Genomic DNA, 25,220 nt, shown 5'->3' on the forward strand with positions numbered 1-25,220 from the left:
GTTCATAAATGACCAGCATGGTCAAATAATAGGTCTGGGACAGGAAGCACGTCCGGTGAACAGGTCAGGGTTCCATAGCCGCAGGGCGGAACAGTTGAAACTGGAGCAGCAGCATCAAATCTTCCATTCTTGGACAATGTTGCATGCCTTCTCAAACAGCTACAACTGTATTTGCATTCACACATCAAGTATTCTCTTGAGTTGGGCTCAGGGATGGAGCAACTGTTGAACATCTGAGCTTGTGGTTGTTTGTGGGGAAAGGGGTCGTGTGTGTGTGTGTGTGTGTGTGTGTGTGTGTGTGTGTGTGTGTGTGTGTGTGTGTGTGTGTGTGTGTGTGTGTGTGTGTGTGTGTGTGTGTGTGTGTGTGTGTGTGTGTGTGTGTGTGTGTGTGTGTGTGTGTGTGTGTGTGTGTGTGTGTGTGTGTGTGTCACCCACGTCTGTTGCTATGGGGTAATGATGTTAGGGACAATACAGGATTAATCACAATAATTGCTTGCCAAAACTGTAATTTTTGTAAATGTTATTCCTGGTCATAGATAACAATCCTTCTCATGATCTGCCTACATTATTACAAATAGTATTTGTTAATTGTGCAAATTAAGATACACAATATATTTCAATAACGATATAATACAATCGAGGCGATGGAAATGCTTTTGATGGTTGATCTACTTCTGTTCTGTGGGTGTCCTCTTTTCCAAGGATGGGTCCCGGTCTCTCAGGGCCCTGGGATCCAGGCGGGACAGGGGTGGTCTGCCGGTCACTGGGATGACAACACAACTTAACGGGTGGAATAGTAGAGAACAATTGTTGGAGGTTTTCTTAGCAGCAATGCAAATATCATGGTACAACACTCCGGTAGTTTTTAATGGTAAGTTTACAAACATATATTATGATAAACAGAGTTGAAACGTGTATCTCTTTATGGTAAATGGTGAAATAGGTATAGCCAGTTATAATTGTAATGGTTTAGCAGATAATAAGAAAAGACAGTATTTACCTGCTCAAGAGAAGGAATATAAGATATTTTGCTTACAGGAGACTCAAATAATGTAATATGACGTTTTGTGGAGAATGGACTGGGGGGGGCAAATATACTTCTCCCATGGACTAAGAGACTCAAATAATTTAATATGACGTTTTGTGGAGAATGGACTGGGAGGGAGGCAAATATACTTCTCCCATGGACTAAGAGACTCAAATAATTTAATATGACGTTTTGTGGAGAATGGACTGGGGGGGACAAATATACTTCTCCCATGGACTAAGAGACTCAAATAATTTAATATGACGTTTTGTGGAGAATGGACTGGGGGGCAAATATACTTCTCGCATGGACTAAGAGAATCAAATAATTTAATATGACTTTTTGTGGAGAATGGACTGGGGGGACAAATATACTTCTCCCATGGACTAAGAGACTCAAATAATTTAATATGACGTTTTGTGGAGAATGGACTGGGGGGGGCAAATATACTTCTCCCATGGACTAAGAGACTCAAATAATTTAATATGACGTTTTGTGGAGAATGGACTGGGGGGGACAAATATACTTCTCCCATGGACTAAGAGACTCAAATAATTTAATATGACGTTTTGTGGAGAATGGACTGGGGGACAAATATACTTCTCCCATGGACTAAGAGACTCAAATAATTTAATATGACTTTTTGTGGAGAATGGACTGGGGGGACAAATATACTTCTCCCATGGACTAAGAGACTCAAACAATTTAATGACGTTTTGTGGAGAATGGACTGGGGGGGGACAAATATACTTCTCCCATGGACTAAGAGACTCAAACAATTTAATGACGTTTTGTGGAGAATGGACTGGGGGGACAAATATACTTCTCCCATGGACTAAGAGACTCAAACAATTTAATGACGTTTTGTGGAGAATGGACTGGGGGGACAAATATACTTCTCCCATGGACTAAGAGACTCAAACAATTTAATGACGTTTTGTGGAGAATGGACTGGGGGGACAAATATACTTCTCCCATGGACTAAGAGACTCAAACAATTTAATGACGTTTTGTGGAGAATGGACTGGGGGTGGACAAATATACTTCTCCCATGGACTAAGAGACTCAAACAATTTAATTACGTTTTGTGGAGAATGGACTGGGGGGGGCAAATATACTTCTCCCATGGACTAAGAGACTCAAAAGGGTTGATGACATCAATTCATAATTTTTGATCTGAATGTGAAAATTGTCCAAAACAGATCCACAAGGTAGATGGATGATTTGAAATGTGTTATAGGACCATAAACAAGTTGAGGTGACTAGTCTGCTTGGTGTAACCCTAGATTGTAAACGGTCATGGTCAAAACATATCGATAGCTAGAAATGGGAGAAATATGTCCGTAATAAAGCGTTCTCTGTCAACAAAGCAGGTCCTACAGGCCCCTAGTTATCGCACCTGAATACTGTTCAGTCGTGTGGTCAGGAGCCATAAAGAGGGATTTAAGTAAATTAGAATTGGCTCAGAACAAGGCGGCAGCACGGCCGGCCCTAACAGCAATCGAAAACTAATAATTATATGCAGGCTAATCTCATGGGGCGCAGGTAGCCTAGTGGTTGGAGCGTTGGACTAGTAACCGGAAGGTTGCAAGTTCAAATCCCCGAGCTGACAAGGTGCAAATCTGTCGCTCTGCCCCTGAACAGGCAGTTAACCCACTATTCCTAGGCTGTCATTGAAAATAAGAATTTGTTCTTAACTGACTTTCCTAGTTAAATAAAGTTAATTTTTTTAAATGGCTCAAATTGGGAGAAGATTTACTTCATCACTACTTGTTTTTGTAAGAAGTGTTGACAAGCTGAATGTACCGAGCTGTCTGTTTGGAACCACTAGCACACAGCTCAGACACCCATGCATCTCCTCTACAAGACATGACACCAGAGGTCTCACAGCCCCCCAAGTCCAGAACAGACTATGGGAGGTGCACAGTACTACATAGAGCCATGACTACATGGAACTCTATTCCACAGTACTACATAGAGCCATGACTACATGGAACTCTATTCCACAGTACTACATAGAGCCATGACTACATGGAACTCTATTCCACAGCAACTACGTAGAGCCATGACTACATGGAACTCTATTCCACAGTACTACGTGAGAGCCATGACTACATGAACTCTATTCCACAGTACTACATAGAGCCATGACTACATGGAACTCTATTCCCCATCACCTTATGGAACAACAGGACTGTGAAGACACACACACACACACACACACACACACACACACACACACACACACACACACACACACACACACACACACACACACACACACACACACACACACACACACACACACACACACACACACACACACACACACATTGTAATATTGTTGTATGGTGGTATTAAACATTTTGTATTGTAGATATGTAGTGGTGTAATAATGTTATAGGATGTACTGTTTTATCTTGTGTTTTATATGTAATGTAAGTACCTTAATGTGTTTGGACCCCAGGAAGAGTAGCTGCTGCCTTGGCAACAGCTAATGGGGATCCATAATAAACCCCAGGAAGAGTAGCTGCTGCCTGGCAGGAAACTAATGGGGATCCATAATAAACCCCAGGAAGAGTAGGCTGCCTTGGCAGGAACTAAATGGGGATCCATAATAAACCCCAGGAAGAGTAGCTGCTGCCTTGGCAGAACTAATGGGGATCCATAATAAACCCCAGGAAGAGAAGCCGCCTTGGCAGGAACTAATGGGGTTTAATATCCTGACCAGTGAGATATACATGGGAGGAGGTTTAATATCCTGACCTAGTGAGATATACATGGAGGTTTAATATCCTGACCTAGTGAGATATACATGGAGGAGGTTTAATACCCTGACCTAGTGAGATATACATGGAGGAGGCTAATATCCTGACCTAGTGAGATATACATGGAGGAGGTTTAATATCCTGACCTATGAGATATACATGGAGGTTTAATATCCTGACCTAGTGAGATATACATGGAGGTTTAATATCCTGACCTAGTGAGATATACATGGAGGAGGTTTAATATCCTGACCTAGTGAGATATACATGGAGGTTTAATACCCTGACCTCGTGAGATATACATGGAGGTTTCATATCCTGACCTAGTGAGATATACATGGAGGAGGTTTAATATCCTGACCTAGTGAGATATACATGGAGGAGGTTTAATACCCTGACCTAGTGAGATATACATGGAGGAGGTTTAATATCCTGACCTAGTGAGATATACATGGAGGTTTAATATCCTGACCTAGTGAGATATACATGGAGGAGGTTTAATATCCTGACCTAGTGAGATATACATGGAGGCTTTAATATCCTGACCTAGTGAGATATACATGGAGGAGGTTTAATACCCTGACCTAGTGAGATATACATGGAGGAGGTTTAATATCCTGACCTAGTGAGATATACATGGAGGAGGTTTAATATCCTGACCTAGTGAGATATACATGGAGGAGGTTTAATACCCTGACCTCGTGAGATATACATGGAGGTTTCATATCCTGACCTAGTGAGATATACATGGAGGAGGTATAATATCCTGACCTAGTGAGATATACATGGAGGAGGTTTAATATCCTGACATAGTGAGATATACATGGAGGAGGTTTAATATCCTGACCTAGTGAGATATACATGGAGGAGGTTTAATACCCTGACCTAGTGAGATATACATGGAAAGAGGTTTAATACCCTGACCTAGTGAGATATACATGGAGGAGGTTTAATATCCTGACCTAGTGAGATATACATGGAGGAGGTTTAATATCCTGACCTAGTGAGATATACATGGAGGTTTAATATCCTGACCTAGTGAGATATACATGGAGGAGGTTTAATATCCTGACCTAGTGAGATATACATGGAGGAGGTTTAATACCCCGACCTAGTGAGATATACATGGAGGAGGTTTAATACTCCTGACCTAGTGAGATATACATGGAGGAGGTTTAATACCCTGACCTCGTGAGATATACATGGAGGAGGTTTAATATCCTGACCTAGTGAGATATACATGGAGGTTTAATATCCTGACCCTAGTGAGATATACATGGAGGTTTAATATCCTGACCTAGTGAGATATACATGGAGACATGGAGGAGGTTTAATATCCTGACCTAGTGAGATATACATGGAGGAGGTTTAATATCCTGACCTAGTGAGATATACATGGAGTGAGGTTTAATATCCTGACCTAGTGAGATATACATGAAGGAGGTTTAATATCCTGACCTAGTGAGATATACATGGAGGAGGTTTAATATCCTGACCTAGTGAGATATACATGGAGGTTTAATACCCTGACCTAGTGAGATATACATGGAGGTTTAATTCTGACCTATTGGATGATAAAATAAGTTAACTCGGACAGAATAATTTATAACGGACTTTTCCCGACATAACAGGTACAGCAGATCCCCTTATTGACAGGGAAAAACTTTTAAATGTGCCTTTAGAGGCCCTGCATACGAGTACTCATCTATAAAACAAAATACATTTAGATCAAGAGTCCACATTAACAAAGGAAATATAAGGTCTAATAGTACCGATAGACAGCAATAAAAACTGTACCATAGAGGCTCAGAATCAGTTAAGAGAAAAACAAAAAGAAATGGAGGAATTTATTCAAGAAAGATCCAGTATAATATATTATGAAAAATAAAGTAAACTGGATGGAATATGGGGAGAAAATACACTAAATTATTATTTAATCTTCAACATAGAAATGCTACCAAAAATAGATTTACTGAAACTTGTTACAAAATGATGAAGTCACCCATGATTCACCAAACGATATTTTGACAGAGGAAGTAAAGTACTATAAGCATGTGCTTTTGTTTGTCTCCTCCATCTCCTCTTACCGAAGCTAATTGTATGGGGGGAAAATAATATTATAATAATGTTAAATTAACAGCCGAAAGACTCGTGAAGTTACAGAGGAGGAACTTCTTGATGCAACTAAAGCCTTTAAGTCCAGGAAAACTCCAGGGCTGGATGGGCCTACCAGTGGAAGGATACCAAACTCCAGGGCTGGATGGCCTACCAGTGGAAGGATACCAAACTCCAGGGCTGGGTGGCCTACCAGTGGAAGGATACCAAACTCCAGGGCTGGATGGCCTACCAGTGGAAGGATACCAAACTCCAGGGCTGGATGACATACCAGTGGAAGGATACCAAACTCCAGGGCTGGATGGCATACCAGTGGAAGGATACCAAACTCTAGGGCTGGATGGCCTACCAGTGGAATGATACCAAACTCCAGGGCTGGATGGCCTACCAGTGGAAGGATACCAAACCCAGGGCTGGATGACATACCAGTGGAAGGATACCAAACTCCAGGGCTGGATGGCCCACCAGTGGAAGGATACCAAACTCTAGGGCTGGATGGCCTACCAGTGGAAGGATACCAAACTCTAGGGCTGGATGGTATACCAGTGGAAGGATACCAAACCTTATTATTAGCACGTTTTAACCACTCCTATAAAAACGATAGATTATCAGATACTCAACCAGGTCTGATTTCATTATTACTGAAACAGGATCCAAGTGGTGTATATATAAAGATCCAGCCCATTTTTTTAAAGCCCCTTTATAGTGTTGTGATGAGAAATTTCTAGCAAAATGTACAGCGCATTGAATTAAAAAAGGTATTGGTCGGATATTATTCATTCTAAATAAGACAGGTTTTTTCATGGACGATACATTGGCCATAATTTAAGACAAGTACTGGAAACAATAGAACACTATGAAACATCTGGGAAACCAGGCCTGCTATTCATAGCCGACTTTGAAAAGGCTTTTGATGACCTACGACTGGAATTGATATATAAATGGCTGTAATATTTACATTTTGGAGAATCTATTAAAACAATGGGTTAAAGTTATGTATAGTAAACCCCAGGTGTAAAATAGTCAATAATGGCTACTACATCTCAGAATGTATTTAAACTGTCAAGAGGAGTAAGACAAGGTTGTCCGCTATCGGCATATCTATTTATTATTTCCATTGAAATGCTGTTAAAATCTGATCCAACAATAATAAAGAGATTAGAAATCCAGGGTTTAAAAAGAAAAAAAGTGTTGTTGACGATTCATGTTCTTTTAAATCCCCAATTAGAATCCCTCCACAGCCTCAGAGGATCTAGATACCCCTTCTAACATATCAAATTATGATGTGTACTTTACCTGTTCAAACCTCTCTGGATTACAACCAAATGATGTGTACTTTACCTGTTCAAACCTCTCTGGATTACAACCAAATGATGTGTACTTTACCTGTTCAAACCTCTCTGGATTACAACCAAATGATGTGTACTTTACCTGTTCAAACCTCTCTGGATTACAACCAAATGATGTGTACTTTACCTGTTCAAAACCTCTGGATTACAACCAAATGATGTGTACTTTACCTGTTCAAACCTCTCTGGATTACAACCAAATGATGTGTACTTTACCTGTTCAAACCTCTCTGGATTACAACAAAATGATGTGTACTTTACCTGTTCAAACCTCTCTGGATTACAACCAAATGATGTGTACTTTACCTGTTCAAACCTCTCTGGATTACAACCAAATGATGTGTACTTTACCTGTTCAAACCTCTCTGGATTACAACCAAATGATGTGTACTTTACTGTATTGGATAATGCAACACCAAAAACATGTATTTTTATTTTTTAAATACTACTTTTATATTACTGTGTAGTTTAGCAAATGAAATGATCTGACGGGGATGTGGATATACTCATTTATACATATCCCGAAATAAATTCTCACTACAGTACATTTTCATAGAAAATTTGACAACAACAAAAAATAGATAAAGATCTTGCTACCATAGAAAGGAAAATATGTCTATTTGTGGAAAAATTACCCTGATTAACTACAGTCATATCCCAGTTTAACTATTTCCTGATGGTCTTGCTTACACCCAGTGACACGTTTTGAAATGATACAGTGAATTCAGGAGAGTACTCAGACTAACTCTGGAGCAGTACAAGTGACCATCAGGTTCTCAGTCACCTCCCTGACCAAGGTCCTTCTCCCCGATTGCTCAGTTTGGCCGGGGCGACCAGCTCTGGAGACTCACGGTGGTTCCAAACTTCTTCCATAAGAATGATGGAGGCCACTGTGTTCTTGGGGACATTCAAGTGAAGGGTCTGAATAGCTTCCGAATGCACTGTACACTGTGTGTATGTACAGCACCTGTCAAAAGTTGACACACCTACTCATTCAAGGGTTTTTCTTTATTATTAATTTGCACTAGTTTCTGCAATGGAGAATAATAGTGAAGACGTTAAAACTATGAAATAACACAATCTTGTATTAACAAACTAAAAACAAGTGTTAAATCAAAAAATATATTTTATATTATTTGAGATTCTTCAAAGTAGCCATCCTTTGCCTTGATGACAACTTGGCACACATCTACTTCCCTAACTACCTCATAAGTTTAAAGGATGTAGACAGAAGAGCCAGTAGAACTTGTACTCTCACGACCTTCCCGACCCGACCTTCCCGACCCAGAGGCACGTGCAAAGGTTCCACAGTCCCTCGCGACGGGAAGTTCAATGCCAGACATCAATTAGTCTCAAACCTAATGAGAGACGCTCGTTCTCGAGGACCTATATATATAGTATTCTGCAACAAACAGAATTCTAGAAAAGTATTGCGAAATACAAATATTAAAACATCTGTTGGTTGTGAAAATAAATCTAGACATCTTTCAATAGTTGGCCAAGAGTGTGAGAATACAGATTCAACATGGACTTATTTATTAAAGCTTGGTTTTTCATTATACAAATGTCATCGTGAATCTGCATGCAGCGGCTTGTTGTGAGGCACGTTACTGAGGAAAAATGAGCACGATCATTAAAAAAAAAAAATTATCTGACAGATTTGCATAACTTAATCATTTCAATATTGCAGTAAAATCCAACTATAAAATTAAACCCATAAATTTTAAAGCCATTTTTTGTTTTGTTTTCCAAGTAAACATGTGCATCATAAAATACACAAGTAAAAAGTACAACACAGAAGGAGAGACATTAAGAACAAGTTGCAAATAAGAGTTAGTTAAGTTTCAGGAACAGATTCATTTTGCATTGTGTATTTGCTGTTATAACGAAATAATATCTAAGGTGAGGGGTACAAAGTCAAACACAGAGGCATGTAAAATCAGTATTATCGCACAGTAAAACATGACCTACAGGCTGGACATGGGGCAGACAGGGGTCCTTAAGACGACTCGTTTCAGGCCCAGTAAAACGCTGAGTCCTGGACTAGCTGAGGACTATCTCATTAAAAATGTTGAAAGCATTCGCAGAACCAGGTTACTGGGAATGCCTATTTGGGGACTCCTCTGGTAGTTGAAACGTTCAAGACGGCCACTGCCGGTCTTCAATTTGACCTTTGACAATATAAAAAAAAGGGGGGGGGGTGCTCCGTGATTGGGGTTTTAAAATCCGTCAACTGGAAGTACATTCCCTTCGCATCAGGAAAGCACCATGGCTTTATGGGTAAAAAGAGAAATGTGCAAACGTTGCTCCTACACACCTGTAGGAGGTGAAAACATCAAAGATAACATTCACACATCAATTAGACAATACTAACATCTGAATTCATTGTCAGTCCTCTTGTTTCTCTGAAAACATGAAGAAAAAATGAAACAAAACACAGGAGGAGCAAAGAAACAGGCACCCAAAGAAACAGGCACCGAAAGAAACAGGCACCCAAAGAAACAGGCACCCAACAGGCTTACAGGCACACCAAGAAACAGGCACCCAAAGAAACAGGCACCCAAAGAAACAGGCACCCAACAGGCTTACAGGCACCCAAAGAAACAGGCACCCAAAGAAACAGGCACCCAAAGAAACAGGCACCCAACAGGCTTACAGGCACACCAAGAAACAGGCACACAAAGGAACAGGCACACAAAGAAACAGGCACACAAAAAAACAGGCACCCAAAGAAACAGGCACCCAAAGAAACAGGCACCCAAAGAAACAGGCACCCAAAGAAACAGGCACCCAAAGAAACAGGCACCCAAAGAAACAGGCACCCAAAGAAACAGGCACCCAAAGAAACAGGCACCCAAAGAAACAGGCACCCAAAGAAACAGGCACCCAAAGAAACAGGCACCCAAAGAAACAGGCACACCAAGAAACAGGCACACAAAGAAACAGGCACACAAAAAAACAGGCACACAAAGAAACAGGCACCAAAAGAAACAGGCACCCAAAGAAACAGGCACCCAAAGAAACAGGCACCCAAAGAAACAGGCACCCAAAGAAACAGGCACCCAAAGAAACAGGCACCCAAAGAAACAGGCACCCAAAGAAACAGGCACCCAAAGAAACAGGCACCCAAAGAAACAGGCACACAAAGAAACAGGCACACAAAGAAACAGGCACACAAAGAAACAGGCACACAAAGAAACAGGCACACAAAGAAAGGACAACTCGTCATTTTGGGCATTTCCCACACAGTGTCACACATCTGTGATAATAAACTAATATTTTCTGTTGACCGCGGTCGGGTAGCTTAACCATCACCATTTTGATTTAAGTGGATTGTTAACAAGAGATAATAACCCAGATCTAATTTCACCACGGCTCGTCTACATTTGGCAAAATGAAAAGTAAAAAAAATAAAATAAAGAAAATACTAATTGGTCACAGTTTCTCTGCTGAATGACTTTGGGCAGGCAAACCCTGTCTCTTTGTACAGTATACAGTTGAAAGGTAAACGGATGAGTAAAAATCATTTTGGGAGAAAAAAACCCCCGTCAGATGTGTAACAAAAAAAAAGCAAAAAATAATTTAAAAACGATGGATGACTTTTTAAAACCACTGGCTAGTTGCTGCTCTTCCTTCTCCGTCATGTCATACAAGTATGTCGTTTTGCTTTCTTCAGTTGTTGGTCTCACGCTGTAATCTGAGGCATACCGTGTACACAATCCACTTCCTGAACTCCTTAACTCTTGACCTCAACTGGCGGTTTCCAAACAGGAAGCGGCACTTGCACCAAAAAAGGAAAAATGTATCGTCACGCACGAAGAAACGGATCCAAAAAGGGTGAATAGTCAACATATCTATTCAAACACCCCTCCCCCAAAAATGAAGGGGAGGGAGGGGCAGAGTGGCAGCTTCAAGTGTGATCACAGCACTGCCTGCTTTCCACGGGAATGTTCTACAGGGGGGGGGGGGTGATCGGAAAGGAGGGGTGAGGTTGGGGGCAGGCCAGGGGAGTGTGGAGGTGTTAGGAGAGGGGAAAGAAAGGAGAGGAGGGGTGAGATTGGGGGCGGGCCAGGGAGTGTGGAGGTGTTAGGAGAGGGGAAAGAAAGGCGAGGAGGGGTGAGATTGGGGAGGGGTGTTAGGAGAGGGAAAGAAAGGAGGAGGAGGGGCTCACCACACCTCCCTTCTCCCTCTCTGTGAGCTCTACTCCCACTCTGTGGTACCGGGAGGTTTGGAGGTCAGGTCGAACATCACCGGGGGAGATGCCAGGGATCTTCTTGATCTCATTCACCATCTTCAGCACCACCTGGGAGACATGACAGATAATACAGGAGAAGAAGAGACAAGGGTTCAAAACCAGAGACTGGTTTAAACATCTGCACTGAGAGCAATAGAACTATGTCTGTCTGTCTGATCCCCATCTGGTGGGGAGCCTCATTACCTCCCTCAGGGATGTGTTTTCCTGGCGTGGCTGGTATCCCGGTCATGAAGTCGCTGGTGATGAAAGTTCTGACGACCACAGAGCGCCGACAGGACGGCTGCCTCTGTGAGGAATCACGATCGAAGTGCAGCGGTGTCAGGATGACCGGCATCTGACTGATCTTCCCAGAGTAACCTGGGAGAAAGAGGGCACAGAGGGGTCAGGATGACAGGCATCTGACTGATCTTCCCAGAGTAACCTGGGAGAAAGAGGGCACAGAGGGTCAGGCATCTGACTGATCTTCCCAGAGTAACCTGGGAGAAAGAGGGCACAGAGGGGTCAGGCATCTGACTGATCTTCCCAGAGTAACCTGGGAGAAAGAGGGCACAGAGGGGTCAGGCATCTGACTGATCTTCCCAGAGTAACCTGGGAGAAAGAGGGCACAGAGGGGTCAGGATGACAGGCATCTGACTGATCTTCCCAGAGTAACCTGGGAGAAAGAGGGCACAGAGGGGTCAGGCATCTGACTGATCTTCCCAGAGTAACCTGGGAGAAAGAGGGCACAGAGGGGTCAGGATGACAGGCATCTGACTGATCTTCCCAGAGTAACCTGGGAGAAAGAGGGCACAGAGGGGTCAGGCATCTGACTGATCTTCCCAGAGTAACCTGGGAGAAAGAGGGCACAGAGGGGTCAGGATGACAGGCATCTGACTGATCTTCCCAGAGTAACCTGGGAGAAAGAGGGCACAGAGGGGTCAGGCATCTGACTGATCTTCCCAGAGTAACCTGGGAGAAAGAGGGCACAGAGGGGTCAGGCATATGACTGATCTTCCCAGAGTAACCTGGGAGAAAGAGGGCACAGAGGGGTCAGGCATCTGACTGATCTTCCCAGAGTAACCTGGGAGAAAGAGGGCACAGAGGTCAGGCATCTGACTGATCTTCCCAGAGTAACCTGGGAGAAAGAGGGCACAGAGGGTCAGGCATCTGACTGATCTTCCCAGAGTTCCCAGAGTAACCTGGGAGAAAGAGGGCACAGAGGGGTCAGGCATCTGACTGATCTTCCCAGAGTAACCTGGGAGAAAGAGGGCACAGAGGGGGATGACAGGCATCTGACTGATCTTCCCAGAGTAACCTGGGAGAAAGAGGGCAGAGGGGTCAGGATGACCGGCATCTGACTGATCTTCCCAGAGTAACCTGGGAGAAAGAGGGCACAGAGGGGTCAGGATGACAGGCATCTGACTGATCTTCCCAGAGTAACCTGGGAGAAAGAGGGCACAGAGGGGTCAGGATGACAGGCATCTGACTGATCTTCCCAGAGTAACCTGGGAGAAAGAGGGCACAGAGGGGTCAGGATGACAGGCATCTGACTGATCTTCCCAGAGTAACCTGAGAGAAAGAGGGGGCAGAAATACTGCCTGTTCAGGGGCAGAACAACAGCTCGGGGGTTTGAACTTGCAACCTTCCGCTTACTAGTCCAACACTCTAACCACTAGGCTACCCTGCCGCCCCATATCATTCAATATATGTAACAATGTAACATGGATATTTTAAATTCAGAAAAAGCATGTGTTAAAAATATGCCTCTCATTTTGTTAGTATTCAAATTCTTGTGTGAGATGCTAACGCCCGCTTGGATATTGGAATAACCGCTAGAGATCTATACATTCTATTTCTATACTATATTCCCCACTCTACACTGAATCCAAGGAATTTCTACCTGGCATTCTGATCTCCTCCCCCCCCCCCCTCCTGAAGCAGGAAACCACTTACCAGACTCTCTGAGGATGGAGTGGGCCACGAAGTCCGCCTGTCTGAGTGTGCTGAGAACGCCCGTGGTCAGGAAGGTGGGGGTGACGTCTGTAGGGGGCTCCTTCACGTGGGACCCAAATACATACACAACTCTGGAGGGAGGAGGGAGAGAGGAAGGACGGTCCATGTGGCATCCTGCTAGCAGTAACTGGTTCTACTTCTTCTACTGTGTACTGTGTGTGTTACCTGTTGATGGTGTGGCACATGCGAGGGATGAGTCTGGCCAGGAACATGAGGGATTCCCAGTGTGGAGCCTCTTTACTGGTGACCCCACACACATAGCTATAGGACCGACAGTCACCCTACACACAGACAGAGAGAGAACAGGTTAGGAGCCTCTTTACTATTGACCCCACACACATAGCTATAGGACCGACAGTCACCCTACACACAGACAGAGAGAGAACAGGTTAGAGCCTCTTTACTGGTGACCCCACACACATAGCTATAGGACCGACAGTCACCCTACACACAGACAGAGAACAGGTTAGGAGCCTCTTTACTGGTGACCCCCACACACATAGCTATAGGACCGACCAGTCACCCTACACACAGACAGAGAGAGAACAGGTTAGGAGCCTCTTTACTGGTGACCCCACCACATAGCTATAGGACCGACAGTCACCCTACACACAGACAGAGAGAACAGGTTAGGAGCCTCCTTTACTGGTGACCCACACACATAGCTATAGGACCGACAGTCACCCTACACACAGACAGAGAGAGAACAGGTTAGGAGCCTCTTTACTGGTGACCCCACACACATAGCTATAGGAGCGACAGTTACCCTACACACAGACAGAGAGAGAACAGGTTAGGAGCCTCTTTACTATTGACCCCACACACATAGCTATAGGAGCGACAGTTACCCCCCACACACGGCTATAGTACCAACAGTCACCCTACACACACAGCTTATAGTACCAACAGTCACCCCACACACACAGCTATTGGACCGACAGTCACCCTACACACATCAAATCACATGTTATTTGTCACATACACATGGTTAGCAGATGTTAATGCGAGTGTAGCGAAATGCTTGTGCTTCTAGTTCCGACAATGCAGTGATAACCAACGAGTAATCTAACCTAACAATTCCACAACAACTACCTTATACACACAAGTGTAAAGGGATAAAGAATATGTACATGAAGATATGAATGAGTGATGGTACAGAACAGCAAGATGCAGTAGATGGTACCGAGTACAGTATATACATATGAGATGAGTAATGTAGGGTATGTAAACAAGATGCAGTAGATGGTATAGAGTACAGTATCTACATATGAGATGAGTAATGTAGGGTATGTAAACAAGATGCAGTAGATGGTATAGAGTACAGTATATACATATGAGATGAGTAATGTAGGGTATGTAAACAAGATGCAGTAGATGATATAGAGTACAGTATATACATATGCATATGAGATGAGTAATGTAGGGTATGTAAACAAGATGCAGTAGATGGTAATAGAGTACAGTATATACATATGCATATGAGATGAGTAATGTAGGGTATGTAAACAAGATGCAGTAGATGGTAATAGAGTACAGTATATACATATGCATATGAGATGAGTAATGTAGGGTATGTAAACAAGATGCAGTAGATGGTAATAGAGTACAGTATATACATATGCATATGAGATGAGTAATGTAGGGTATGTAAACAAGATGCAGTAGATGGTAATAGAGTACAGTATATACATATGCATATGAGATTAGTAATGTAGGGTATGTAAACAAGATGCAGTAGATGATATAGAGTACAGTATATACATATGAAATGAGTAATGTAGGGTATGTAAACATAAAAGTGGCATTGTTTAAAGTGGCTAGTGATACATTATTTACATCAATGTTTCCATTATTAAAGTGGCTAGTGATACATTATTTACATCAATGTTTCCATTATTAAAGTGGCTGGAGTTGAGTCAGTGTGTTGGCAGCAGTCAGGTGGTGGCTGTTTAACAGTCTGATGGCCTTGAGATAGAAGCTGCTTTTCAGTCTCATGGTCCCAGGTAGTTTGCCCCCGGTGATGCGTTGTGCAGACCTCACCACCCTCTGGAGAGCTTTACAGTTGTGGGCGGAGCAGTTGCCGTACCAGGCGGTGATACAGCCCGACAGGATGCTCTCGATTGTGCATCTGTAGAAGTTTGTGAGTGCTTTTGGTGACAAGCTGAATTTCTTCAGCCTCCTGAGGTTGAAGAGGCGCTGCTGCGCCTTCTTCACGATGCGGTCTGTGTGAGTGGACCAATTCAGTTTGTCTGTGATGTGTATGCCGAGGAACTTAAAACTTACTACCCTCTCCACTACTGTTCCATCGTTGTGGATAGGGGGGTGTTCCCTCTGCTGTTTCCTGAAGTCCCACGCGTGGCTATAGGACCGGGTCACTATAGTACCGACAGTCCCCCCCACGCGCGGCTATAGTACCGACAGTCCCCCCCACGCGCGGCTATAGTACCGACAGTCCCCACGCGCGGCTATAGTACCGACAGTCCCCCCCACGCGCGCGGCTATAGTACCGACAGTCCCCCCACGCGGCTATAGTACCGACAATCCCCCACGCGCGGCTATAGTACCGACAGTCCCCCACGCGCGGCTATAGTACCGACAGTCCCCCCCCCCCCCACGCGCGGCTATAGTACCGACAGTCCCCCCCACGCGCGGCTATAGTACGACAGTCCCCCCACGCTGCGGCTATAGTACCGACAGTCCCCCACGCGCGACCATAGTACCGACAGTCCCCCACGCGCGGCCATAGTACCGACAGTCCCCCACGCGCGCGGCTATAGTACCGACAGTCCCCCCACGCGCGGCTATAGTACCGACAGTCCCCACGCGCGGCTAGTACCGACAGTCCCCCCACGCGGCTATAGTACCGACAGTCCCCCACGCGCGGCTATAGTACCGACAGTCCCCCACGCGCGGCTATAGTACCGACAGTCCCCCCACGCGCGGCTATAGTACCGACAGTCCCCCCCACGCGGCTATAGTACCGACAGTCCCCACGCGCGGCTATAGTACCGGCAGTCCCCCCACGCGGCTATAGTGCCGACAGTCCCCCCCACGCGCGGCTATAGCACCGACAGTCCCCCACGCGCGGCTATAGTACCGACAGTCCCCCACGCGCGGCTATAGTACCGACAGTCCCCCACGCGCGGCTATGGTACCGACAGTCCCCCCACGCGGCTATAGTACCGATAGTCCCCCCCACGCGGCTATAGTACCGGCAGTCCCCCCACGCGCGGCTATAGTACCGACAGTCCCCCACGCGCGGCTATAGGCACCGGACAGTCCCCCACGCGCGGCCATAGTACCGACAGTCCCCCACGCGCGGCTATAGTACCGACAGTCCCCCACGCGCGGCTATAGTACCGACAGTCCCCCACGCGCGGCTATAGTACCGACAGTCCCCCACGCGCGGCCATAGTACCGACAGTCCCCCCACGCGCGGCTATAGTACCGACAGTCCCCCACGCGTGACTATAGTACCGACAGTCCCCCCCACGCGCGGCTATAGTACCTACAGTCCCCCACGCGCGGCTATAGTACCGACAGTCCCCCACGCGCGGCTATAGTACCGACAGTCCCCCCACGCGCGGCGTGCGACAGTCCCCCACGCGCGGCTATACCGACAGTCCCCCACGCGCGCGGCTATAGTACCGAGCAGTCCCCCACGCGCGGCTATAGTACCGACAGTCCCCCCACGCGCGGCTATAGTACCGACAGTCCCCCACGCGCGGCTATAGTACCGACAGTCCCCCCCACGCGGCTATAGCACCGACAGTCCCCCACGCGCGGCTAGTACCGACAGTCCCCCACGCGCGGCTATAGTACCGACAGTCCCCCACGCGCGGCTATAGTATCCCAGTCCCCCCACGCGCGGCTATAGTACCGACAGTCCCCCACGCGCGGCTATAGTACCGACAGTCCCCCCACGCGCGGCTATAGTACCGACAGTCCCCCACGCGCGGATAGTACCGACAGTCCCCCACGCGCGGCTATAGTACCGACAGTCCCCCCACGCGCGGCTATAGTACCGACAGTCCCCCCACGCGCGGCTATAGTACCGACAGTCCCCCCACGCGGCTATAGTACCGACAGTCCCCCCCACGCGCGGCTATAGTGCCGACAGTCCCCCCACGCGCGGCTATAGTACCGACAGTCCCCCACGCGCGGCTATAGTACCGACAGTCACCCCCACGCGCGGCTATAGTACCGACAGTCACCCCCACGCGCGGCTATAGTACCGACAGTCACCCCCACACACTAGAGCTTCAGCTAGGACCAGTTCTGTATGCTACAGAGGTCCTCTATTGACAACACTTACTACCCTCTCCACTACTGTTCCATCGATGTGGATAGGGGGGTGTTCCCTCTGCTGTTTCCTAAAGTCCACGATCACCTCCCCAGTTCTGTATGCTACAGAGGTCCTCTATTGACCAACACTTCATTACTGGGATGATTCATCAGAAGTGCTCTATTGAATCCTTCACACTTCGACACGGAAACAGACTCTGGGGGAATCGGAGGCCTGTTATTTCCCTCTTCTCTCAGCCTCTCAACTCCAGAGAATAATATGCCCTTCTGTTTATACTGCTGTGTCTCTCCTGCCCACCGTTACCAACACACACAGTCACACACAGTCACACACAGTCACACACAGTCACACACAGTCACACACAGTCACACACAGTCACACACAGTCACACACACTCAGTCTTTCTGGGTAAATTTAGTCCTCTGTGGCTTTTAGCAGGAAGTGAGGGGGAGACACACGCACTACTGAATGGGCGGAGCCAGCTGTGTCATCATTCCATTATCCATGCACTTGTCAAACAAAACATTGTGTAGCCACGACAACCCCGCGTGGATCCCACAACCTGGGGCTGAAGGAAATTAGTAAAAGTAAAAATGTCCAGAATTCCATTTGACACCGCTGAGAGGCCAAACAGACATTGCCCCTAACCACAGATCTAGGATCAGATTAACCTGCCCCAACCCTAAACAGGATTTTAAAAATGTTCTCTGACACAGTATCAGTGAGTAGGGGAGAGTTTCATATCCTCGGCCCTGACAGTAGCAGTGTCCTTGTGTTATAGTGAGAGGGAGATGGCTGCTCAGTGAAGGAATAACAGGGAGTGTCAAAACTAGTCTCGACATGGCTGCTCAGTGAAGGAATAACAGGGAGTGTCAAAACTCGTCTCGACATGGCTGCTCAGTGAAGGAATAACAGGGAGTGTCAAAACTCGTCTCGACATGGCTGCTCAGTGAAGGAATAACCGTCCTAGCGTCAGAAGCCAAACCACAGGCTAACATTTGGCCTAGCTACACCGCACTGTCAGAGAGGAGCACACAAAGAAGAATGAGACTGGAGGTTTGTACTGTTCTACCATGTAGACACTAGGGATTTCTCCTTTAAACAGCTCGTCTGAATTCACGAAAGAAAAACAGATGGAAGAACAGAGACATGTGTCATAACGGGGTGCTGTTGACCACAGAGCCTGGGTAACTTTTTCAAATTTATTTTACCTTTATTTAACCAGGCAAGTCAGTTAGAACACATTCTTATTTTCAATGACTGCCTGGCAACAGCGGTTAACTGCCTGTTCAGGGGCAGAACGACAGATTTGTACCTTGTCAGCTCGGGGGTTTGAACCTCGCAACCTTCCAGTTACTAGTCCAACACTCTAACCACTAGGCTACGCTGCCGCACCAATGTAACAGGGCAAACAGCAACATATAGCCCACATAACTGGTGCTGTTGACCACAGATCCTGGGTGGAGTAATTGAGCAGACCGACACATAAAGCCCATTGGGACAAAGAGGGTGCTGTTGACCACTTGCGTGACAACAAACTTCCGCAGCTCTTTGTTCCCGACACTGGCGGTATTACAGCATATTGGATGACTGTCATTCATATTCCCTTCACCCAGTTCAGCGTAACATCGATACGTTTAGGCTACTACATGATACTCAAAATGTTCCCTATAGCCATCATGGAGGTTGCTACAACCTAGCCTATGAATGAAAGATGACAACGTAAGTGCACAGGTAGAGAGCTGATCTAGAGTGTAATCATTAGTCCAACAGATGCAAGCGAGAGTTTCTATTGGACAACTTCGAGTATGTCTATCCCCGTTCTGTTCCGTTTGCTTCCATTTTAAAATGTCCCCGCAACAGAATCGGCAGAATGAATACACCCTGATCACACGCAAACACAGTTCACTTCCATAGCAGCCACATACAAACAACATGATCATTTTGCTCATTGTAGAATTCCTTCTCGCGTCTACGTGCTCTCCTCCTCTCACCTTTTCCCTTTGCTTGTGGACTTCAGTGAACAACACATCAGCTGTCTGTGACCAGGAGAAGAAAGAAAACCTTGCCAAGCCTTCATATCATAACCGCTACACACAGCCTACATCGTTGTCACCATACTAGCTAATGTCATAGCTAGTCAACATAGCTACTAGAACTAATGCGTTGGTAAATCATGACAATCATGCAGTACAGTGTACAGTCAGCAAGCATTTTAGCAGTTCCAGTTGGCTCAGTGGCAATACATTAATAAAACCAAAAGTTTACCTCGACTTTGAACAGTTCCAGTGTTAAACAGCCTTAGCCAGCTAGCTAACATAACATCCTCTCTGTTGGATAGCTTTAGCCAGCTAGCTAACATAGCATCCCTCTCTGTTGGATAGCTTTAGCCAGCTAGCTAACATAGCATCCTCTCTGTTGGATAGCTTTAGCCAGCTAGCTAACATAACATCCCTCTCTGTTGGATAGCTTTAGCCAGCTAGCTAACATAACATCCCCTCTGTTGGATAGCCTTAGCCAGCTAGCTAACATAGCATCCTCTCTGTTGGATAGCTTTAGCCAGCTAGCTAACATAACATCCTCTCTGTTGGATAGCTTTAGCCAGCTAGCTAACATAACATCCTCTCTGTTGGATAGCTTTAGCCAGCTAGCTAACATAACATCCCCTCTGTTGGATAGCCTTAGCCAGCTAGCTAACATAACATCCCTCTCTGTTGGATAGCTTTAGCCAGCTAGCTAACATAACATCCCTCTCTGTTGGATAGCTTTAGCCAGCTAGCTAACATAGCATCCCTCTCTGTTGGATAGCTTTAGCCAGCTAGCTAACATAACATCCTCTCTGTTGGATAGCTTTAGCCAGCTAGCTAACATAACATCCTCTCTGTTGGATAGTTTTTAGCCAGCTAGCTAACATAGCATCCCTCTCTGTTGGATAGCTTTAGCCAGCTAGCTAACATAGCATCCCTCTCTGTTGGATAGCTTTAGCCAGCTAGCTAACATAACATCCCTCTCTGTTGGATAGCTTTAGCCAGCTAGCTAACATAACATCCCTCTCTGTTGGATAGCCTTAGCCAGCTAGCAAACATAACATCCCTCTCTGTTTGAGCCAGGGTTTTGAGTAGGCTAAACTTGCTAAGTGAAAGAGGATGGGGAAAATAAAACGAAATATAGCTAAAGCTATAGTGCTAGCTAGCTCACACTTCATTTTTTAAAAGAAATTAATTTTTTCAAAACTGTTCAACTATTTTCTCTCTCTTTGAGTCTACTCACCACATTTTGGGTGGTGGGGTTTTAGGAGGGTTTCTGAAAGACACTCATGAGGGGTTCCCCTGAATGTTGAGTAACAACAAATAGAACTTAGACAAACAAAAAAAAAAAACCCTAACCAAGCGTAATAAAGACAGGAAGCAAACCAAAAACGTGGAGCAAAATGAAAATCAGATCAAGGATTATTTGTCTAGAAATCATAATAGGGAGAGCCAACTAAAAAGGTGTTAATAACCCTCTATCAAGACAACTGGAACACTGGGCCAGACACTCTTAAATAGCAACTGGGCCAGACACTCTTAAATAGCAACTGGGCCAGACACTCTTAAATAGCAACTGGGCCAGACACTCTTAAATAGCAACTGGGCCAGACACTCTTAAATAGCAACTGGGCCAGACACTCTTAAATAGCAACTGGGCCAGACACTCTTAAATAGCAACTGGGCCAGCACAGGTTCCAACACCTTCCCACTAATGAGATGGCGAGCAGCACAGGTTTCAACACCTTCCCACTAACGAGATGGCGAGCAGCACAGGTTCCAATACCTTCCCACTAATGAGATGGCCAGGCAGCACAGGTTCCAACACCTTCCCACTAATGAGATGGCAAGCAGCACAGGTTCCAACACCTTCCCACTAATGAGATGGCAAGCAGCACAGGTTCCAATACCTTCCCACTAATGAGATGGCGAGCAGCACAGGTTCCAACACCTTCCCACTAATGAGATGGCGAGCAGCACAGGTTCCAATACCTTCCCACTAACGAGATGGCAAGCAGCACAGGTTCCAATACCTTCCACTAATGAGATGGCGAGCAGCACAGGTGTAACACATACTGACTAATGAGGTGACACCAATCAGTGCGCCGTACACGCTAACAAGCTTTAAGTGCTAAAGTCCAACCTCAAAACGTAAATGGAAAAACCAAAAGCTTATAACTTAAAATATATTTATACTGAACAAAAAAATGTATAAAAACGCAACAATTTCAAAAACTTTACTGAGGTACAGTTGATAGAAGGAAATCAGTCAACTGAAATAAATGTACCCCGTGTGAAATGGCTAGCTAGTTAGCGATGCCTACAAGTAGCGTTTCAAAAATCGGGTGACGTCACCCGCTCTGGGACCATGAGAAGCTGTTTCGCTTGCTCTGCAAGCGCAGCGGCTTTCGTGGAGCGATAGGTAACAAAGGCTTCGTGGGCGGCAGTTGTTGATGTGTTCAGAGGGTCCCTGGTTCGAGCCCAGGTTAGGGCGAGAAGACTGACAGAAGCAACAATTACACACACAACCAAAATTAAAGTAATGTGAATTTTATTTTTTATTTAACTCGGCAAGACAGTTAAAAACAAATTCTTATTTACAATGACGGCCTACTCTGGATGACGCTGGGTCAATTGTGCGCCGCCCTATGGGACTCCCAATCACGGCCGGATGTGATACAGCCTGGATTCTAACCAGGTATTATAGTGACGTCTCTTGCACTGAGATGCAGTGCCTTAGACCGCTGCGCCACTCAGGACGACTTTATAGTGATAAGCTACAAAAGGCAGTCACTAGCCAACCATCACTGGGGTTTTTATGAAATAATAAATTCATTATCATACTATTAACAAAATATGTAATATACAGAACCAAATATATTTGATTTAAGTAATGTGAATAAGTGATGGTTAGTGGCAGTAATGGGCACTACCATCAATTGTTTTTTATTAGGCGTTCTTAGCATTCCACCCACAATTCCTTTAACCCATTGTTTAAAAAAAAAATCTAAACCGAAATTAAAAACAGTGTTTTTTTTTTTTTACAAACCTGAACCAACCTCAAATCACTCAGCACTAAGAATCAGATAAAGCCATCTATCCCTGCTCTACTATAGACGAGCAGTCAGACCATTAAGAGGGGCCTCAGTCAGGTGACCACGGACAAGTTCTGGCCTGGTTTAGATCTTATCTGTCGGAAAGATATCAGTTTGTCTCTGTGAATGGTTTGTCCTCTTGACAAATCAACTGTAAATTTCGGTGTTCCTCAAGGTTCCGTTTTAGGACTACTATTGTTTTCACTATATATTTTACTTATTGGGGATGTCATTCAAAAACATAATGTTAACTTTCACTGCTATGCGGATGACACACAGCTGTACATTTCAATGAAACATGGTGAAGCCCCAAAATTGCCCTTGCTAGAAGCATGTGTTTCAGACATAAGGAAGTGGATGGCTGCAAACTTCCTACTTTTAAATTCGGACAAAACAGAGATGCTTGTTCTAGGTCCCAAGAAACAAAGAGATCTTCTGTTGAATCTGACAATTAATCTTAATGGTTGTACAGTCGTCTCAGATAAAACTGTGAAGGACCTCTGCGTTACTCTGGATCCTGATCTCGCTTTTGAAGAACATATCAAGACCATTTCAAGGACAGCTTTTTTCCATCTACGTAACATTGCAAAAATCAGAAACTTTCTGTCCAAAGATGATGCAGAAAAATTAATCCATGCTTTTTCACTTCTAGGTTAGACTACTGCAATGCTCTACTCTTCCGGCTACCCAGATAAAGCACTAAATAAACTTCAGTTAGTGCTAAATATGGCTGCTAGAATCCTGATATTACTCCAGTGCTAGCCTCCCTACACTGGCTTCCTGTCAAAGCAAGGGCTGATTTCAAAGGTTTTACTGCTAACCTACAAAGCATTACATGGGCTTGCTCCTACCTACCTATCTGATTTGGTCCTGCCGTACATACATACACGTACGCTACGGTCACAAGACGCAGGCCTCCTAATTGTCCCTAGAATTTTTAAGCAAGCAGCTGGAGGCAGGGCTTTCTCCTATAGAGCTCCATTTTTATGGAACGGTCTGCCTACCCATGTCAGAGACACAAACTCGGTCTCAACCTTTAAGTTTTTACTGAAGACTCATCTCTTCAGTGGGTCATATGATTGAGTGTAGTCTGGCCCAGGGAGTGGGAAGGTGAACGGAAAGGCTCTGGAGTGACGAACTGCCCTTGCTGTCTCTGCCTGGCCGGTTCCCCCTTTCCACTGGGATTCTGCCTCTAACCCTATTACAGGGGCATTGAGCCGCCTGGCTTACTGGGGATCTCTCATGCCGTCCCTGGAAGGGGTGCGTCACCCGGTGGGTTGATTCACTGATGGGTCATCCTGTTCTAGTTACCCCCCCTTGGGTTGGGCCATGGCGGAGATCTTTGTGGGCTATACTCAGCCTTGTCTCAGGATGGTAGGTTGGTGGTTGAAGATATCCCTCTAGTGGTATGGGGGCTGTGCTTTGCAAAGTGGGGGTTATCCTTCCTGTTTGGCCTGTCCGGTGTCCCCGGGATGGGGCCACAGTGTCTCCTGATCCCCTCCTGTCTCAGCCTCCAGTATTTATGCTGCAGTAGTTTGTGTCGGGGGGCTAGGGTCAGTTTGTTATATCTAGAGTACTCTCTCCTATTCGGTGTCCTGTGTGAATCTAAGTGTGCGTTCTCTCTATTCTCTCCTTCTCTTTCTTTCTCTCAGAGGACCTGAGCCCTAGGACCGTGCCCCAGGACTACCTGACATGATGACTCCTTGCTGTCCCCAGTCCACCTGGCCGTGCTGCTGCTCCAGTTTCTACTGTTCTGCCTTTATAATTATTCGACCATGCTGGTCATTTATGAACATTTGAACATCTTGGCCATGTTCTGTTATAATCTCCACCGGTACAGCCTGAAGAGGACTGGCCACCCCACATAGCCTGGTTCCTCTCTAAGGGTTCTTCCTAGGTTTTGGCTTTTCTAGGAGTTTTTCCAGCCACCGTGTTTCTACACCTGCATTGTTCACTGCTTGAGGTTTTAGGCTGGGTTTCTCTACAGCACTTTGAGATATCAGCTGATGTACGAAGGGCTATATAAATACATTTGATTTGACCAGTGGTCCTCCACCACTCACTTGATAGAGCATGGCTCTTGCAACGGACAGGATAGTGGGATCAATTTTCCGGATACCACCCGCATTTACAGAGGTCAGAGGTCACATTCAGACAGACAGAGCAGCCTCGTGGCCGAGCAGTGCTGAGTGTGAGAGAACACTGTATAAAGTGCGTTACCTGGACTCCCACGGTCTTGATTGGCAGCAGGAAGGCATTGAGTGAATGAAGACTGGTGATCTGCAG

At 45.5% G+C, this 25,220-nt stretch overlaps 1 protein-coding gene across 1 annotated transcript; it reads right to left on the reverse strand.

The window, feature by feature from the left end:
• Positions 1-668: 668 nt before the first annotated feature.
• LOC124018447 (GMP synthase [glutamine-hydrolyzing]-like) lies at positions 669-25,220 on the reverse strand. The gene is made up of 6 exons (XM_046333767.1): positions 25,155-25,220; positions 13,672-13,787; positions 13,447-13,577; positions 11,690-11,871; positions 11,436-11,562; positions 669-763 (listed from the first exon to the last, which is right to left on the reverse strand). Exons 2-6 carry the CDS (start codon positions 13,716-13,718, stop codon positions 669-671), a joined length of 582 nt encoding a protein of 193 aa, XP_046189723.1. The 5' UTR covers positions 13,719-13,787; positions 25,155-25,220.

Source organism: Oncorhynchus gorbuscha, unplaced genomic scaffold (genome assembly GCF_021184085.1).
Source record: "Oncorhynchus gorbuscha isolate QuinsamMale2020 ecotype Even-year unplaced genomic scaffold, OgorEven_v1.0 Un_scaffold_5198, whole genome shotgun sequence".
Taxonomy (NCBI): Eukaryota; Metazoa; Chordata; class Actinopteri; order Salmoniformes; family Salmonidae; genus Oncorhynchus; species Oncorhynchus gorbuscha.

Coding starts and splice junctions, on each gene's coding strand:
- LOC124018447 (XM_046333767.1), bottom strand. CDS start 13,718: ATGTTCCTGGCCAGACTCATCCCTCGCATGTGCCACACCATCAACAG. Junction 13,578..13,671: donor ATGTGCCACACCATCAACAG/GTAACACACACA, acceptor TCCTCCCTCCAG/AGTTGTGTATGTATTTGGGT. Junction 11,872..13,446: donor CTCCATCCTCAGAGAGTCTG/GTAAGTGGTTTC, acceptor TCTTTCTCCCAG/GTTACTCTGGGAAGATCAGT.